Source organism: Dendrobates tinctorius, unplaced genomic scaffold, assembly GCF_039654945.1.
Source record: "Dendrobates tinctorius isolate UK_male_01 unplaced genomic scaffold, ASM3965494v1 ptg000035l, whole genome shotgun sequence".
Lineage (NCBI taxonomy): Eukaryota > Metazoa > Chordata > Amphibia > Anura > Dendrobatidae > Dendrobates > Dendrobates tinctorius.
Genome location: NW_027361703.1, coordinates 44,432,174 through 44,450,868, shown reverse-complemented (window position 1 = coordinate 44,450,868; position 18,695 = coordinate 44,432,174). Strand labels below are relative to the sequence as shown.

Sequence of the window (18,695 nt, the reverse complement as noted above, 5' to 3'; positions counted from 1 at the left end):
GAAGAGACTGAGTACGGCGTGTACTGCCACACTGAATCCTCATATGTCTACTCGGCAGGACACCAGCCCCTAACACAGAAGCGTGTTCAGGTTATCTGATCATTGGTCCTACCTCCGTCTCCCACCAGAGCCTGTCGGTTGGAGGAGATGCAGATGTCCCACAATGCAGCATTTTTGGACGTCCGATCTATCCCCATAAAATCTCTTCGTTCAGTAATTGCTTCCTGGGAACCGCATGAGTTTTCATTTTGTCCCTTGGAAGCTTTTATCCAGGTCCTGGTTTCTTCAGGGCATCGGACATTCCTGTTTTTTGCGAGGAGTGCATCCCTTTGCATTTTATAGCTTTCGCTTTCAGGCTCGTACAGTCTGTGGCAGCAGTTTTGCACATTTTGTGGATCACGGCTTCAGTGCTCTTCCCATATCTCGCCGATGTTTTCCTTGGCTCTGTCTTTCATTCCTCATTCTTTACTTCGCCCGGTTTGAACTTGGCCTGATGAAAGAGCACTACAAAGGATATCTGGCCAGGGCGACGTTCGTCTGTTCGGCTAAGGCCGACCCTCCCCCTTTTCAGAACACTGGCTCGGCGTATAGAGGCCCTTCGGCCTCCAGGTCAGTGAATGCTCGCTGAATCCGGTTGATATTTGTAGGTCTACCAGGTCCGAGCAGAGCACCGCCTTCTGGGTTAAGGTACACTCTACCTGGGCAGGGGGCGCCTACTGGCAGTATACATAGGTATTCCGCCCTGCACCTCGGCAGAGCGATCACCTGCCCTCCACAAGTTTGCAAGATTCTTCAGAGTCCATGTATTGCTTCGGCGGATGCTGGCTTAGGCTGGTTTCACATTAGTGTTTTTGTGCGCAGCGCATCTGTGCGCACCTATGTTTAACATGGAGTATGCATTGTCTTGTGTTCGTCTGAGTTTTCGTGCACATGCGTTTTATCAAGGTGTGCGTCTAGATGCGCCCGACGCAACATGTTGCATTTTTGGGTCCGTCCAAAGGCGTAAAAAAAAACCGCATGCGTACTCTTGCACACGGAATGCGTCAAAACAAAGCATTACTGCCTATGGGAACGCAGGCGTGCGCATGGACATGTGTACGCCTGCGTTTGCGTGCGCATGCATTTTACGAGTAAACATGTGTAGACTCTGGTTTAACACAGAGAACGAATGCGCATAAACGCATGCAAAAACGCATGATGCGTTTTTGCATGTGTTTCTACTTGCGCACGATGCGCTGCGCATAAAGACACAAATGTGAAACTAGCCTTAGCTAGTAAGACCTTGCAGGTGACGGAGGTGAAAACTCCAATCAGGTTGGAGAATTCATCTGCTGTTCCCTCCCCTTGGGTACTGCTTTAAGACTTCCCAAGGTTTCCTGTGTCCCCCATTGAGGCGATGGAGAAAACAACAGGATTTTTGGTTGCTTACTGTAAAATCTGTTTCTCTGAGCCTTCATTGGGGGACACAGCACCCTCCCAAGTTGAACAGCTCTGTTGTATTATTGTGTGTTTCCATTTCACATATTGCGTCTCCTACTGCTTTCTCACTAACTGAATATCCTAGGGCTCGTCGGTGGCGTGTATACTGCGGAGGAGGAGCTATTTTTTTTTTCTGCTTAGTGTCAGCCTCCTAGTGGCAGCATAGAATACACCCCAGGGTTTCCTGTGTCCCCAATGAAGGCTCCGAGAAACAGATTTTACAGTAGGCAAACAAAAATCCTGTGTTTTGTTTGTTTTTTTTTTTTTCTGAAACCAGTAGTGTTTCCTTGGCTGTGTGTTTGGGATCATTGTCTTGCTAAAATGTCAACCCTCGCTTCATCTTCATCATCCTGGTAAATGGAACCAGATTTTTATCAAGAATGTCTCCATACATTCATCCATTTTATCCTTCCTTCACCATACCAACTTCACTGTTGGTAAGGTGTTTTGGGGGTGATATGCATTGCCTTTTGGCCTTCAAACATGATGTGTATTATGGCATCCAAGAGTTCAATTTTGTTCTTATCTGACCACACTATATTCTCCCAGTATTTCTTAGGCTTGTCTAAATGGTGTTGAGCAAACTTTAAACGCGCTTGAACATGCATTTTGTTCATCAATGGAGTTAGCGTGGTGAGCGTTTATACAGGTAATGGAGGTGAATGCATTACTTATTGCTTTCTTTGAAAGAAACATGAATACATACAAAAGGATCAGGTAATGAAGGCAAGGTCACAGATTAAATACCATGTAAAAAATGCCAAAGTGCATTATACCACCATGGGAATAGATTATAAAAGTACTGGCCAGAATATGTACAAAATCACCCACTGTTTGAACCGGCCAAAGTACAATTAAATATACATCATAAATAAATGCCCCAAGTGCTTACCCATAAGCGATATGAATGAAGACCAAAGCCCCACGCCACAGATGCGCGTTTTGCTGCTTTTTCAAGGTGGCGTGGGGCTTTGGTCTTGATTCATATCGCTTATGGGTAAGCACTTGGGGCATTTCTTTATGATGTATATTTAATTGTATTTTGGCCGGTTCCAACAGTGGGGGATTTAGTACATATACTGGCCAGTACTTTTATAATCTATTCCTATGGTGGTATAATGCACTTTGGCATTTTTTACATGGTATTTAATCTGTGACCTTGCCTTCATTACCTGATCCTTTTGTATGTATTCATGTTTGTGACAATTATGTCTAATAAAATTATATATATTTTATATTCTTTGGACTTTGTACTCCTTTTTGTTTCTTTGGTTATCAAGTTCTAATGTGGAGTGTCCTGTGGAAGCCCCCTATTACCTATCACTGATATGGGTCGAGTGTGTGTTCCATCATACATTATGCTTTGGATGGTTTGTTGTTGTTTTTCACTAAGTGGCCTGACTGCTTCCTAATTATTGATAGTGTCCTGACTTTCCATGGCTTTTTGCACCTCTTTCTTCGTGTGTTACTTGTTTTTGTTCCTCTGCCATTTTTCTTTATTGCATATGACTAAATCTATGAACATCTATGATTTGATTTCTTTGCCTGTGTGGATGGGTTGTTGCCGACATCTGATGAGAACTTTGTCAATAGCACCTTTAGATATATATTTAGATAATTGGTGTCGTGTTCAATATTTATTTCACCTGCTGTAAGTCTGAGTTCAACCTATAGCCTAATATTCATGTTGATCCAGGGAAGGCAATAACATATTGTAATCTGTCTAGTTCCCTCGGTCAGTGTTCCATCAATTAAATTAGTACCCATACCCTGTAAAATTAATCTCACTGCTCTTACAGAAAATCTCGGCATGTGGTTGATTAAAACTTCTTTCCTTTAGACTTGCAGTATGCCCTCATCGTCATTACAGGCCAAGATGTCAAAAGCTCATTAGGAAGATCTCTGTACTATCCCTTCATATATTTGTACAGTGTAATAAAATTGCCCCGAAGCCTGTGTTTTTCCACACTATATTAACCCCAAGTTCAACAATCTATCTTAGTATTGCAGTTCACCCCTTCCATTTGTAACCCTGGTTGCTCCTCTATACACCCGCTCTAGTTCAGCGATGTCCTTCTTGGAACACTGTGTACCATTTGGGGCCCCAATAAATAAGTGTGGCCACACTACTGACCTGTATAATGGCAAAACTTATCTCTGAATAAGTAATTATTATAAATGATGTGCTGACTTGGGGTAAGTTCACACTGGACTCTTTTGCTGTTTTTTTTTATGCTAATTTTCAGCCTCTTTTTACAGTACCAGCAAAGCCTATGAGATATCAGAAATCTCATGCACACACATTGGTTTTTTGTCATTAGCATTTTGTGCTTTGCAGCTTTTTTTTTTTTTTTTACATAAAGCATTTCACTTATTTCACCATTTTTTTTCAGAGTTTTTGCTGCGTTCTTCACTCATTAACTTGAATGGATGGTGAAAAAACACTGCAAATGCGCAGGTTGACTTTTCTTGCAGTGTATGTACTGCAGAAAAGTCAAGGATAGCAGGATGTGACCTCAGTCAGCACCGCTACATCTAGATTGCAGGCTGCATGATGCGTCCATACAGCCTGTCATCCAGCATAGTGAACCTGGACCCCATTCACTTTAATGGGGGGGCCAACAATACAGTGTTTGACACGCTGTCATATGCATGACAGTGCGGCAAACACCGCTTCTGATCGGCGGGGAAACTATCCCAGCCGGTCAGAGAGCCGCTGTTCCTCCGCTGTCAAGACAGTGTGAGCACTCAGCTGTGATCTGAGGTATAAAGTTTACCTCCCGTCACTGGTGTCAGCTGTTGAGACTACTGCTCCCATCATCCAACACCTGCTGCCGCTGATAACGAGAGCAGGAGCCGATGGAGGGAGTATTTATCAGCCGCTCCTGCGCTGTAAATAAATAATAAAAAAAAAACCTGCGTGTGTTCCCCTGTATTCTCTATAACCGGCCAGGCAAAACTCAAAGCTGGGAGCTGCAACTCTCAGCTTTCTGTGTTAGCAAGGCTGGTTATCAAGAATAGAGGTCCCCCACTCGTTTTTTTTTTTTTTTTTTTTTTAAATTATTTAAGTAAAAAATATTTTTTTTTTTTTTTTTTTTAAAAAGGCGTGGGATCAACACCCATTTTTGACAACTAGCTTTGCTAAAGCTGACAGCTGGGGGCTGGTATTCTCAGGTTAGTAAGGAGCCATGGATATTGCCCCCCCCCCAGCCTAAAAATAGCAGCCCGCAGCTGCCCAGAAAAGGCACATCTATTAGATGCGCCAATTCTGGTGCTTTGCCTGGCTCTTCCCACTTGCCCTGTAGTGGTGGCAAGTGGGGTTGAGGTCACCTTTGTATTGTCAGGCGACATCAAGCCCCGAGGTTAGTAATGGAGAGGCGTCAATAAGATGCCCTCATTAGTAACCCCATAGTCACATTGTATAAAAACACACACACCAAGAATTGTCTTTTTTTAATTGAAAAAATGACAGACTCCTGTAATCTTAATTAAAACATACTTACAACCTCACCTAATTCCACAGAAACCCTCGATCTCCTGTAGTAAACCAAAAATAATAAAATGACAATATCCCTCACCTCTCCGTTCTGTCCCACACCATAATCCATGTCTGGGGGAGAAATCATTTTCAACCTGGATGGTGCCAAGATGTGACCGTCCTCACTGAGAACCACTGGTGAGTGCAGCTTCAGTGACTAGCGGTGATGTCACAGAGGCTGCGCTCCCTGCTGGGCTGAGCTGCGGGAACCTTGGTGAGATCCCCGCTAGCACTGTGAGAAAGTCGCACGGTGCAGAGGCGAGTTCAACGCAGTGAAATTCTCATGCACAAGAGACACAAGTCATCCGCAAAAATGTACCTAAACATGCGTTTTTGCCGCAGCTTCTTTCCTGCCAAGAAATCAGGTTTTGCTGCAGAAAGAGACCGCAGCAGAAAAAAACCGCAGCAGAAAAAAACCGCAGCAGAAACGCCCAGTGTGAACTAACCCTTAGCTGGTATTATCAGCATTCTACATAGTATGTATAGTGCTTCCTGCTTCATGCTTTCCCCCACATGTCTTTTATTTTTGTGCCTTGTGCCAGAACGGAGTTATGTCCGGCCTTATGCAAATGCTTCTACTGAAGGTGTCTGCTCACATCACTGAACAGCTGGGAATGGCTCCTGGTGGGGAGTTCAGAGAGGCTTTTAAAGAGGTGAGTCTGTTACATACTGCTAGAATGTAGGAATATAAAGCTGTATTAAGGGGAATCCTAGCCATTTTTCGCTATGTAATCAGAGAGTGGCATGATGTAAGGACAGAGACCCTGATTCCAATGATGTATCACTTACTGGGCTTCTATTTTATTTATTTTTAATCCGTTTTTCTGCTGCAGATCAACCAGTACTCAGAATTCTGAGCTCTGTATAATACTGCCCACACTACTGATTGGCTGCGGACTGCCAATCAACAGTAGGGGCTTGAGGACTAAATGGCATGAGACAGTTAGTCATCTAGTGATAATCTCCTGCTGAAAAAAGACTGATATTTATTTTTTTTACAACACACATCCAAGTAAGTGACACGTCACTGGAATCTCAGTCTCTGTACTTAGATCATGTCACTTTTGGATTACATAGTACAAACATGCTGACATTTCCTTTTAAAGTGTAAATGTGTTTGCAACGTAATCTGGTCCTTTGCCATTGGCATCATAATATACCTCAAAATATATATCCGTGAGATTCTTTTCTATTTGAATTGCTTTTTGATGTATGCGCTTTTTTGATAACTATTATGCTGATTTTGTATTCATTGTATATACTGATATTAAACATCGATGTGTTAGCCATACTGATACATAAGTTCCCCCAATTTGACACCTGTAAAAACCTTCTAAAATCCTATCGCATGCATATTGTCCTATAATAAGCTGTGCCCTGAATACGGTACTAACATTTATATTGGTAACATTGCAGGCCAGCAAAGTGCCTTTCTGCAAATTTCACCTCGGAGACCGACCTATCCCAGTAACATTCAAGAGAGCCATTGCTGCACTTTCATTCTGGCAGAAGGTCAAGCTCGCATGGGGTCTGTGTTCATTATCGGATCCCATCAGGTACAGAAGACTGGCTTATTTTTGAGAATTGTCTGTGTGTTATAATATATCTCTTTTTGCTCAGATTTGTATGTGGTTTGTATAATGTAATTTTAATTCCTTTTTTTTAGTGAGGATGACGTGGAGAAATGCAAACAGAAGGATTTGTTGGAGCAGATGATGGCCGAAATGATTGGTGAATTTCCCGATCTCCACCGCACTATAGTCTCAGAGAGGGATATTTATCTCACCTATATGTTGAAGCAAGCGGCTAGAAAAACCGAACTACCTCGTGCCTCTGAAAGTAATTACTAGTCTCATTCTCATAATCACTGACCTTTGCTTATGGCTTCATAAACGTGATCAGGATGTCTATAAAATTTGAATTTACAATGAGTCCAATAGCCACAAGCAATCATTTTCTTTCACATTTATCACTGCTGCTTAGCTGAGGAGTATGAGGTAATTTGCTATGTATAGGAGAAATGGAGTGGCATCCATGGTAATGATATCCGATTTATCACTTAGTTCACTAGATGAAGCAGTTATAATAGAATCAGTGGGGATATAGCAGACCTTAGATATTTAGCTTTGTGTAACCTGGCCCACACCACAGCTTTCTGTATACATTGTATAGTGACAGAACGCTGTTATCGGTGCTGCAGGCTTGGTAGGACTAGGAGTCATGAGGACAGTTGTCCTGTAGTGATCATCTCCTGCTGATTAAAGTACTTACTAGGCTGCGTTTTGCTGTTTTAATAAGTGACACATCTCTGTAATCGCACTCTCTGCTCCTACATTTTGGTGCTCTAAGGTTACATAGCAAAACACTGCTGACAGATTCCCTTAAAGATGTGCCATGTTTAAAGGGAATCCTTTAAATATGTTCAACATTAAATCAATTTTTTTTTTTTTTTTTTTTTTTTTATTTAAAGTCAATTTTTACAAATAACAAACCAGCAATCAGAACATATCTACTATATAATCGCCTAATTCTGTATGTTTGTAACGGAAATCCCGCATCGCTGATTGGTTGCGGCCGGCCGGCCGCGACTGATCAGCAACAGGCGCAGTCCGGCTGCAAATTGGCGCGGAATTCGAACGACGCACGCCACCGCTACCGTCGAGCAATCTGCGATGCTAGCCGCTGATCTCCCGACAGTTGCGGCGAGTCCTCTTCTGCCGCACGGATTTGCCGCAATCGGCGATATTGGCGCGGAATTTAAAGGGGATCTGTCACCCCATTTTTGGCCTATCAGCTGCAGCCACCGCCATCAGGGGCTTATCTACAGCATTCTGTAATGCTGTAGATAAGCCCCCGATGAAACCTGAGAGATAAGAAAAAATAGATTATACTCACCCCGGCGTCCGGTCCGATGGGGGTCGCTGTCCGGCGCCTCCCATCTTCATACGATGACATATGAAGGCGCCGGAGTTCTCTATCTGCCCTGTTGAGGGCAGAGTAAAGTACTGCAGTGCGCAGGCGCCGGGAAAGGTCAGAGAGGTCCGGCGCCTGCGCACTGCAGTACTTTACTCTGCCCCCAACAGGGCCGATAAAGTACGCGTGCGCAGGAGCCGAGGGAGAAGCAAGGAGGAGGACATCATCATATGAAGATGGGAGGCGCCGGACCGAACCGCGACAACCACTGCCCCCGCCCCCCGGTGAGTATAATCTAACGTATTTTTATTATCTTTCAGGTTTCATCAGGGGGGGCTTATCTACAGCATTACAGAATGCTGTAGAGAAGCCCCTGATGGTGGTGGCCCCAGCTTATGGGGTGACAGATTCCCTTTAAATAAACTACATACATATTCTAGAATATCCGATGCATTAGAATCGGGCCACCATCTAGTTGCATTATTAACAGTTGGATCATGCAGGACAAACCTGATATAGGGAGGTAAATGTCCTACGTAGGAGAAGTAGGCAAAATAAGTTATGAAGTTCTCAACCATAAAAAGAACAAGAGGAACCTTTTAAAGTCCTCATGAGGAAAAGGAAAAGTGAGGGGGGTACGCAGAAAGTATGCAAATAACCCAGCATACAGCACCAACCCAGGTGTCCAGCCCAGCGGAGCACACAACATCTAGTGAAATCTTTTATTAAAATTTGAGTTTTGAAGCCAAATCCAAACACTCCAAAATTTTAGAAATTTGTCAGTTCTTGTCAAGTTCTTCCATTCGGCAAATGTTCACGATTTCAGTGTAACATTTGGTTATAGTAGGTTTTTGAGATGACTTCCAGTGCCGTGGAATCACTGAACGTTCTGCTGTTAAGCAGGAGCTAAGTATGTCTTTTTCTTTTGATGGCTAATTTAAGAGGGTAGAATGGAAAGAAAAGGAACCAGATGGTTTTTCTCAGCCCTACACTAAAGGCCCCTTTACATTTAGCGATGCACCAGCGATCTCGACAAGGATACGACGCAGTCAGGATCGCTGGTGCATCGCTAAATGGTCGCTAGTGAGCTGCCACACAGGCAGATCTCACAGCGATGCAGCAGCGATACAGCGGTCGTTACTTACCTTTCAGACGAGGCGATCCTGACGTCCTCCCGCCCGCTTTTCTCGTCGGCGCCACAGGAAGCCCAGCAGGAAGCGCCAGACGAAAAATGGAGCTGCGCGATCAACGACAAACAGCGGGGGAGCCGGTCGGAGGTAAGTATAGCGATATCGCTGCTGCGTCACCAAATCTGTGATGCTTTAGCGATATTGCTAGCGATATCGCTATGTGTAAAACCCCCTTTAGTTAATAGATAATACTTTGAGAACACTTTACCCGGAAGGTTTTAATCCTATTACATTCCCACAATATGTCAAGTATAGTACCCTTTTCTTTATTGCCTTATTGGGGGACACAGAATACCATGGGTGTATGCTGCTGCTGCTAGGAGGCTGACACTATGCAAAAACAAGAAAATTAGCTCCTCCCCGGCAGTATACACCCACCGACAGGCACCAAGCACCTTAGTTTGTGCTTAGTGTCTGTAGGAGGCGGACCGGGATCTCCCCAGATCCGCAGCTTTAATCCAATTTTCCTTTCAGGTTTAGTTTGAACTTTTTAATTTTCTCCCTCTTTTCTTTTAGGTTTTTTCCATTGGGAAACAGGGTATAAGTTATCACCCTGATTTCCTATATCATTCGGCTGAGCGAGCAGTGTGGTGTCACCCACATCGCACCTCTCGGTACCGCAGGCAGGACTTTTCCCTATCACCTTCTGGTGATAAGGGTTGCGGACAGGTGGCTGGTCCTTGCCGAATCCCCCTCCTCACCCCTTTCTCAGGACAGGGCTGAGAGGAAGACGGCGATCGTAGGTGTTCCATAAAAGCCGTCTTCTGCAGGATGCGGGTACAGAGGACTCCTTCCCCTCCCAGCGGCCTGCCGTTTCCCCGTGGGCCCCTGTGTTTATCCTCTTCAGGGACGTCAGGTAAGTGCCTGTACGTTCCCTCCGGCCCCGCATAAGCTTCAGTGACATGGGAGAAGAAGGGACCTTGTTGGTTTCAGGTCCACAGATTTGAATCTCCCGCCCTTTTCTGCCTGCCGCGCGCCCAGCCGCTTGCGTTCCTCCACTTTCCCTGCTCTAGTCAGGGAGTCTATGGGGATCTCCTCACTCACCGCAGCGTCACAAGCAGCAGGACCTGGTCAGATTGCATCCTTAGCGCGGTATGTCGGGCATGGGGCTGCGGCGCCGTCAGGGTGGGAGGCACTTTCACTTTCTCCTCAGCGCGGGGAATTCCTCTGCTCTCCCTCCTCCCTTCCTGAGCGCGCTCTTTTCAGCGCTCCCTTTCTAGCCCATCACAGGGCTTCTTTCTCTCTTGGGTGCCAGCCCCCCTCTTCTGCCATGCCCTCTCCGTCGCTATTATCCAGTCACGGCGCAGCCGCTAAGCTCCGCCCCCATATCCCAGCACAAGGATTTCCTGATGCCTGAATCACTCCTTCCTGCGCTCCTTGGGGGACACTTCGGCGTTTCTTCTGCTGCTCGCACAGAATCTCGGTAGGCTCGGCTCTGAGGCAAGGATTAGCTCTCCTCGGCAGTTATTCCCTAATTTCTGCGGCCATTCAGTGCAGTTTACTTATGCCCAACTCTTCAGGGGATCTCTGCTTCAGGCCCACAGCTACCTATTACGCCTGTGCGCGCTGTAAAAAGAAGTGGGCATCGAGTCGGTCGTCCCATTCTGCCCCCCCTGCAGTCCTTCAAATATGTCAGCATCTCAGGAACGCACAGAGTCCCGGGCGGAGGGCGCTCTTCCCTCCTCTCTCCCCCGGAGTGGGCCGTTACAATGTCACAGTCTGTTTCTGACTTGACAAAAGTATCACAGTCGCTGGTCCAGGTCTTAGAACGATTACCTCAGCTATCCTCAGCCACCTCTGCCCCGACCGCCTCTCGGAGTGAGTCGTCCGCACCTGACCGCGACCTTCAGAGAGACAGACATGGAAGGACTTCTAGGAAGCGGGCTCTGTCCACTTCGTCTTCGAGCTCGCAGGGCCCTTCCGCTCCCAGGCCTCCTTCCCCTTCCTCAGATGACAACCTTCAGTCAGGCGTTGATTCTCATTCGGAAGCTAGCTCAGAGGGGAACAGCGTTTCTAAAACGCGGGACATGGTCGATAGTCTTATTGCAGCTATCTTCCAAACACTAAAACTTAAACAGGATGAGGCTCCACCTCAGGAAAGCTCGGTTCTCCTTAAACGAGCCAGACCTCCGTCTCGAACCTTTCCCAATCACAACGATTTCAATACTGCCTTATCCAAACACTGGGAGCGCCCTAAGCAACGTTTCTCAGGCCGCAAGTACTTGGACGTTCTGTACCCCTTTGATGCAGAACTGCTCTCAAAGTGGTCCAAGGCTCCCGAGGTAGATCCTCCAGTTTCCCGGATAGCCTCAAAAACGGTGCTCTCTCTGCCAGACGGGGCATCTCTCAAAGATCTTACTGACAGGCTGATTGAATCTCTGGCTAAGTCTATCTTTGAGGCATCTGGCGCCTCTCTCTGCCCTATTTTCGCATCCGCCTGGGTGGCGAAGGTCATTTCCGCTTGGGCAAAAATTCTTCGCAGAGGCATCTTAGCGTCAGCTCCTCGAGACGAGTTGGCAGATCAGATTAACCAGGTGGGAAAATACCTTTTGGCCGCCTCCTTGGACGCGGCCGGCTGCGTGGCAAGGGCTAACAGCAACATAGTAGCTGTACGCCGAGTCCTTTGGCTAAAGTCATGGAATGCGGACACTACTTCGAAAAAGTCGCTTACCAATCTGCCATTCCATGGCTCTAGGCTCTTTGGAGCAAAGCTGGATCAGATAATTTCCGATGCCACTGGAGGTAAAAGTACTTCGCTTCCCCAATCTCGACCAAAATGTCCTTTCAACAGAAGGGGTTTTCGACCATTCAGGCCCTTTCGTCCCTTCAGGCCCTTTCGTCCCTTCTCTGCCACGGAGAGAGCCACTCAACAGGATCGGCCGCCCGCCACCAGGGAACGGGATCAGAGGAAACCTTCCTACAAACCCGCTCCTCGCTGGAGATCTAGAGGACAATATTCCAGATCTGCAGGAGCCAATTCCGGCAGATTTTCGTCTAAGTGACGGGTCACCCCCACCTGGAATTTCTTCCAGGGTGGGAGGCAGACTTTCCTTTTTCGCGGATGCTTGGCTGTCCGTTGTCGACGACGCTTGGGTCAGAGAACTCGTCGCATCCGGTTACAAGATCGAATTTGCTTCACTCCCGAACAGACGGTTTTTCCGGTCTCGGCCTCCGACAGCGGGCCCAGCGTCCGGGTTTTCTGCAGGCCATTTCCTCCCTTCTTTCCGCCTGAGTCATTGTTACCGTTCCTTCAGACGAACGGTTTTCCGGGTTCTACTCCAATCTCTTTGTAGTCCCGAAGAAAGACGGCTCTCTTTGTCCTATTCTGGACCTCAAATTGCTCAATCGCCACGTGAAGATTCTTCACTTCAGGATGGAGTCTCTTCGGTCGGTGATTGCTTCCATGGAGCCCGGGGAATTTCTCTGCTCGGTGGACATTCGGGATGCCTATCTGCACATTCCAATTTGTGTGCAACATCAGAAGTATCTTCGATTTGCATTTCAGGGAGACCACTTTCAGTTCACAGCTCTCCCTTTCGGCCTAGCTTCAGCGCCCCGTGTTTTCACGAAGGTGATGGCGACCGTCATGGCCATTCTTCGCTCCAGAGGGATCCTCATCATCCCTTATCTGCACGATCTTTTGATCAAGGGTTCGTCTCGCCAGGACTGTCTCCGGAGCCTTCAGATAACCCTGGACACTCTCAGCCGCCTAGGTTGGCTGGTCAACAAGGAGAAGTCCATTCTGATCCCCACCCAGCGTCTGACCTTTCTGGGTATGGAATTCGACACGAAGCTAGCCCGTGTTTTTCTTCCAAGGGAAAAATTTACAACTCTGTCCAAGGGCATCAGAACTCTCAAGAGGCCTGTTCCCATTCCCATTCGGTTCTGCATAAAGGTCCTGGGAAAGATGGTGGCCTCCATGGAAGCAGTACCCTTTGCGCAGTTTCATCTTCGCCCCCTCCAGCTGTCTCTGCTTTCAGCCTGGGACAAGACCACGATGTCCTTGTACCGTCCTATTCGGCTTCCTCTCAGAGTGAGGCAGTCTCTCACTTGGTGGTTACGGCCAGCGTCAGTTCTCCAAGGGAGGTCCTTCCTTCCGCCTCAGTGGCAAGTCATCACCACCGATGCGAGCCTTCTAGGATGGGGAGCCGTGTTCCATCAGAAAGCGGCCCAAGGCCGCTGGAAGCCACAGGAGTCTCTCCTCCCAATCAATCTTTTGGAGATCAGAGCAATTTTCCTGGCCCTTCTTCATTGGCAGGCCCTCCTCTCCGGCAAGCCGGTCCGTATTCAGTCGGACAACGCCACGGCCGTGGCGTACATAAGCCATCAGGGGGGCACGCGCAGCAAACAAGTAATGTCAGAAGTGGCCAAGATATTCCGCTGGGCAGAACGTTACGTTCCGACAATCTCCGCCGTCCATATTCCAGGGGTGGAAAATTGGGCAGCCGACTTTCTGAGTCGCCAGGGCCTAGCGTCCGGCGAATGGTCCCTGCACCCCGCAGTTTTCTCTCAGATATGCGACCGTTGGGGCACCCCGGATGTCGATTCCATGGCATCTCGGATGAACCACAAGGTGCCGCAGTTCGTAGCCAGGTCCAGGGACCCTCTAGCCGTCGCATGCGACGCACTGGAGACTCCGTGGTCCCAGTTTCAACTTCCGTATCTGTTCCCGCCTCTGGCATTGATCCCTCGAGTGGTCAAAAAGATAAAATCGGAAGGCGTACCAGTGATTCTAGTCGCTCCAGATTGGCCAAGACGGCCTTGGTACGCGGAACTGGTCAACATGCTCGCGGACGTTCCCTGGAGGCTTCCAGACCGTCCAGATCTTCTCTCGCAAGGCCCCCTTTACCACGAGAATTCTCAGTCTCTGAATTCTGAAGGAATCAGGTCTGTCCAGTCAGGTTATTCAAACTATGATCAGAGCCAGGAAACCAGCCTCTTCTCGCATTTACTATAGGTACTGGAAGGCTTTTTTCCGTTGGTGCGATGATAAGAGTCTTCCCAATGTCTTTTTTCTATCCCATCTATCCTGGGGTTTCTTCAGTCTGGGTTAGACGCAGGTCTGTCCCTCAGTACGCTCAAGGGCCAGGTTTCCGCTCTCTCTATCCTCTTCCAAAGAGAGCTGGCTTCTCTACCACAGGTCAAAACCCTTTCTGCAAGGGGTTTCCCACGTGGCTCCTCCTCATCATTCGCCAATAGACCCGTGGGATCTCAACCTCGTCCTTAGCGCTCTCCAGAAGGCGCCGTTCGAGCCTCTCCAGGACATTCCTTTGTCCCTTCTCTCTTGGAAAGTCACCTTTTTGGTCGCCATTTCATCCATCAGAAGAGTTTCTGAATTGGCGGCCTTGTCATGTCGTTCCCCTTACCTCATTCTCCATCAGGACAAAGCCGTCCTCAGGCCCGTTCCTTCTTTTCTTCCAAAGGTGGTTTCCGCTTTCCATATCAATGAGGATATCGTCCTTCCTTCTTTTTGTCCGGCTCCATCTCATCCTCTTGAGAAGTCTCTCCACAAACTGGACGTAGTTAGAGCCCTGCGTGTCTATCTCGCCAGGACTTCATCCTTTCGTCTGTCCGATTCCTTGCTGATCATCTCTGAAGGTCGCCAGAAGGGCCTTCCGGCTTCCAAATCCACGATCGCTCGCTGGATTCGTTCTACCATTCTGGAAGCGTATCGTCTTCAGGAAAAGCGGCCCCCACCGGGAGTAAGAGCTCATTCCACCCGGTCTGTGGCGGCTTCGTGGGCTGCTCGTCACCAGGCCTCGGCCATGCAAATTTGCAAGGCTGCAACCTGGTCATCTTTGCACACCTTCACGAGGTTCTACAGGGTTCATACCCAGGCCTCGTCTGATGCTGTGGTTGGTAGGAAGGTTCTGCAGGCGGCGGTGGCTCACCGGCCGACCTAAGCCTTTCAGTTTCTTTCGTTCGTTATTGCTGTTCCCACCCTTGGGACTGCTTTGGGACGTCCCATGGTATTCTGTGTCCCCCAATAAGGCGATAAAGAAAGATGGATTTTTGGTTCTTACCGTAAAATCTTTCTTGGAGCCTTCATTGGGGGACACAGCACCCTCCCTGTTTAAGTTGTACCGTGTTGGGTCTTAGAGTCCCTTGTTGGGTTGGTACATATGGTTCGAGTTTTTTCTCGTTGCTTCTCCTACTGCTTTTTCACCAACTGAGGTGCTTGGTGCCTGTCGGTGGGTGTATACTGCCGGGGAGGAGCTAATTTTCTTGTCTTTGCATAGTGTCAGCCTCCTAGCAGCAGCAGCAGCATACACCCATGGTATTCTGTGTCCCCCAATGAAGGCTCCAAGAAAGAGATTTTACGGTAAGAACCAAAAATCCATCTTTCTCTAATACCCTCCACGACAGCACACAGGAGGTTGCCTCCCCATCCTAATTAGGGACAGGAAACAAGAGGTTAAATAGCCCTCCTCTTCATCTAATCCCCAGTGTTTTCCTGTCCCTAATCGGGATGAAGAGGTTCTGTGTGCTCCGTGGATGGGGCAGGCAAATCCCGGAGTCCTACCTGGAAGCCGGGCAGCAGGGGTCAATGGTCCCGGACCTTCCTCCCTGGACGCTGCTCCTGACGCTGGCGGCACCCGCACCATCCTCCGGCGACTCGGCAATGCTGGATGGTTGTAACTGGGCTGGGGGCCTCCCGTAGCTCCCCAGCCCAGGATCCGCTCCCCGCGCGCGCCGCATGATCGCTTCTAACCAAGCGGCATGCACCGGAAGTGACGTTCATCACCGGGTCTGAAGGCTCGGCGTCACTTCCGCCTTGCGTTCCACAGTGGAACAAACCGCTGTCTTGGCGGGAAATTTGAAATGGGGGGGGGGGGGTGGGAAGAGAAGAAAACAGGATGGCGCCAGGAACTGAGGGGGAGGGATCTCATCTGATTGGATGAGGTAAGGAAACGCTGGATCTCTGTTCCTATTTAAGGACCCTGATGGAAGACTCCATAAGGTAGGACTAATGTCTGCATGATGGATGCTTCTTCCCTGAAAGCTGCTTCTGCAGAGCCCAGCGCAAACCCTGGCCCAGTGAGTACACTTGGAAAAGGGTATACCCCTTTTTGGTTCAGGACCCATTCTGAGGGACCCCCCCTCCTTTTCTCTTTCAGGGAGACAAGGATCCTGCACCAAAAATGGAAGAAAAGCCTACAAGCCATCTGTAGGGAAAAAAAAACTCCTCCTCCGATTAGAAAAAGACCTTGTGCCAGCAATGCACGGGAAAAGTCGTCCGGGAGGAATAACCATCCCTGATGGATGAAGTAAGAGGGATGGTGCGACAGGAGATCCAGTTGTCCCTGGCTACCTTTTCCCAGTCATTCGGGGGGGGCCCTCAACCTCAAGGAAGAGGAAATATGCTCCTGAGGACATCTCAGATTCTGAACCCGAGTCAGCGGATTGGAGGGAAGAGGGTGAACTAACCCCAATCCTGACAGAAGATGATGGGAAATGGTTCTTTTCCTCAGACTATATGGAAGAACTATTCTCAGCGGTCAGGAACACAATGGGAGTAGAAGAAGATAGACCACTCTGCTCTGTGCAGGATGATTTATTTGGCGGCCTGAAGTCTAGGAAGAAAATGGTTTTCCCTATCCATAATGTCCAGAATCTAATCTTGGAAGAATGGGAATTCCCGGAAAAGACGCTAAGTATCCCGGGCGAAATGAAAGATCGGTTTCCCCTGGATGAAGAAGCCGCGAAGCCTTTTACTGAGATTCCTAAAGTAGATATCCAGGTAGCTAGAGTAGCTAAAAAAAACTATGCTAACCTTCGAGGACTCCTCGCAGCTCAAGGACCCGCTTGACCAAAAGATGGATAGTCTACTGAGGAAGTCCTGGGAAGCTTCAGCATCTTCCTTAAAAACAAATGTTACATCGGCTTGTGTGACTAGAACCCTATACCTCTGGCTTCAGCAGTTAGAGGACCATATTAAAAGGGGAACTCCGAGGGAAGATCTTCTAATCTGTGTTCTATTCCATTCAAGGGCGAATATGTATTTGGTCCAGCACTCGACGAACTATTAGAAAAGGTGACCGACAAGAAAAATCTTCCCGAGCCGAAACCGCCCAAGAAAAAGCCCTATCGCCCACCCCAGGCTCAAACCCCTCAGTACAGGGGAAAGGAAAAACAGGGCGATGGAGCTACCCGAAAGGCAGGAATATTTTTCACGACTCTCGTTCAGACAGAGATAAAAAATTACGCCAAGCAGGTAGGGGGCAGAATCTCAAACTACTTCCCGAGCTGGCAGAAGATAACCATGGATCGAAGAATCCTAGACTCTGTTAGATGGGGAGTAAAAATAGAATTCTCCTCCAGGCCCCTTCAAAACCTGGAAGTAACACACCTTCCTTCAGCAAGACTTCAAAAAGTTCTGCATTCGGAACTCCAAAAGATGCTATCATCGGCGGTAATCTCACCAGATCCAGAACCAGAGCAGGGCCGAGGCCACTACTCCCGGCTGTTCTTAGTGAAAAAGCCAAGTGGGAAATACCAGGTCATCAACCTAAAGAAGCTGAACCAACATGTCCGGTACCAATGCTTCAAGATGGAATCGATAAAGACCACAATACCATTGATTGTAGAAGACTTTGACATGGCCACCATAGATCTCCATGAGGCCTATTACCACGTACCCATCTATCCGTTTCATTCTAAGGTTTGCAGTCACTCTAGACGAAGAAGTGCACCTCTTCCAGTTCAGAGTTCTGCTCTTCGGCATATCTTCGGCACCCCAAACATTTACAAAAATAATGGCAGAAGTGGTAGCATTCTTCAGATGTAAGGACATTTGTGTCGTCCCTTACCTGGATGACCTCCTGGTCATGGCTCCCTCCAACACCACTCTTAAACAGCACCTGCAATTAGTCCTGCAGACCCTGGCATCCCTAGGCTGGATGGTAAATTGGGAAAAATCAGACCTGAATCCCTCAACCAGGAAGGTCTTTCTAGGGATCTTCCTAGGTTCCCAGAACCAAATATCCTTTCTTCTGTCCACCAAGCAGGTAGGCATAAGATCAAAGGTTTGGACTCTAAAAAGTCAAAAACCGGTGACTATAGGGTTTGTCATGTCAACATTAGGGTCAATGACTTCTTGCATCCAGGCGGTCCCCTGGGCCCAGGCCCACTCAAGGATACTTTAGAGATGTATCCTATCCCTCTGGAACAAAGACCCAGAGACCCTCAATATGAGAATCTCCCTACCCCAGCACGTAAAGCTGTCTCTCAATTGGTGGCTCAACCAGGGAAACCTAGCAAAAGGAACACCCTGGATACAATATCCCGTGACGTCAATTACAACAGACGCCAGCAAACGCGGTTGGGGAGCATTATCACCGCAGGGAGTCTTCCAGGGACTCTGGCCCAAAGACATGGAAAAACAATCTTCCAATTACAGAGAACTGAGAGTGGTAGAAGAAGCCCTAAAGGCAGCGGAAACATCAATCCAGGGAACCCATGTCCAGATTTACTCCGATAATATGACCACCGTGGCCCATCTACGTCATCAGGGCAGCATAAAATACGGAAGCCTGCAAAACATTGCAGCATGGATATTTGGCTGGGCAGAACGC

The 18,695-nt window shown here is 48.0% G+C and overlaps 1 protein-coding gene across 4 annotated transcripts in view; it reads left to right on the top strand.

The window, feature by feature from the left end:
* TRABD (TraB domain containing) overlaps window positions 1–18,695 on the top strand; it is a 143,189-nt gene that overhangs the window by 68,628 nt on the left and 55,866 nt on the right. For all 4 annotated transcript variants that reach the window (XM_073573450.1, XM_073573449.1, XM_073573453.1 and 1 more), the window contains exons 6-8: window positions 5,560–5,670; window positions 6,434–6,573; window positions 6,684–6,856. In XM_073573450.1, coding sequence (XP_073429551.1) covers window positions 5,560–5,670; window positions 6,434–6,573; window positions 6,684–6,856 — 424 coding nt within the window. The remainder of the gene's footprint in view (window positions 1–5,559; window positions 5,671–6,433; window positions 6,574–6,683; window positions 6,857–18,695) is intronic.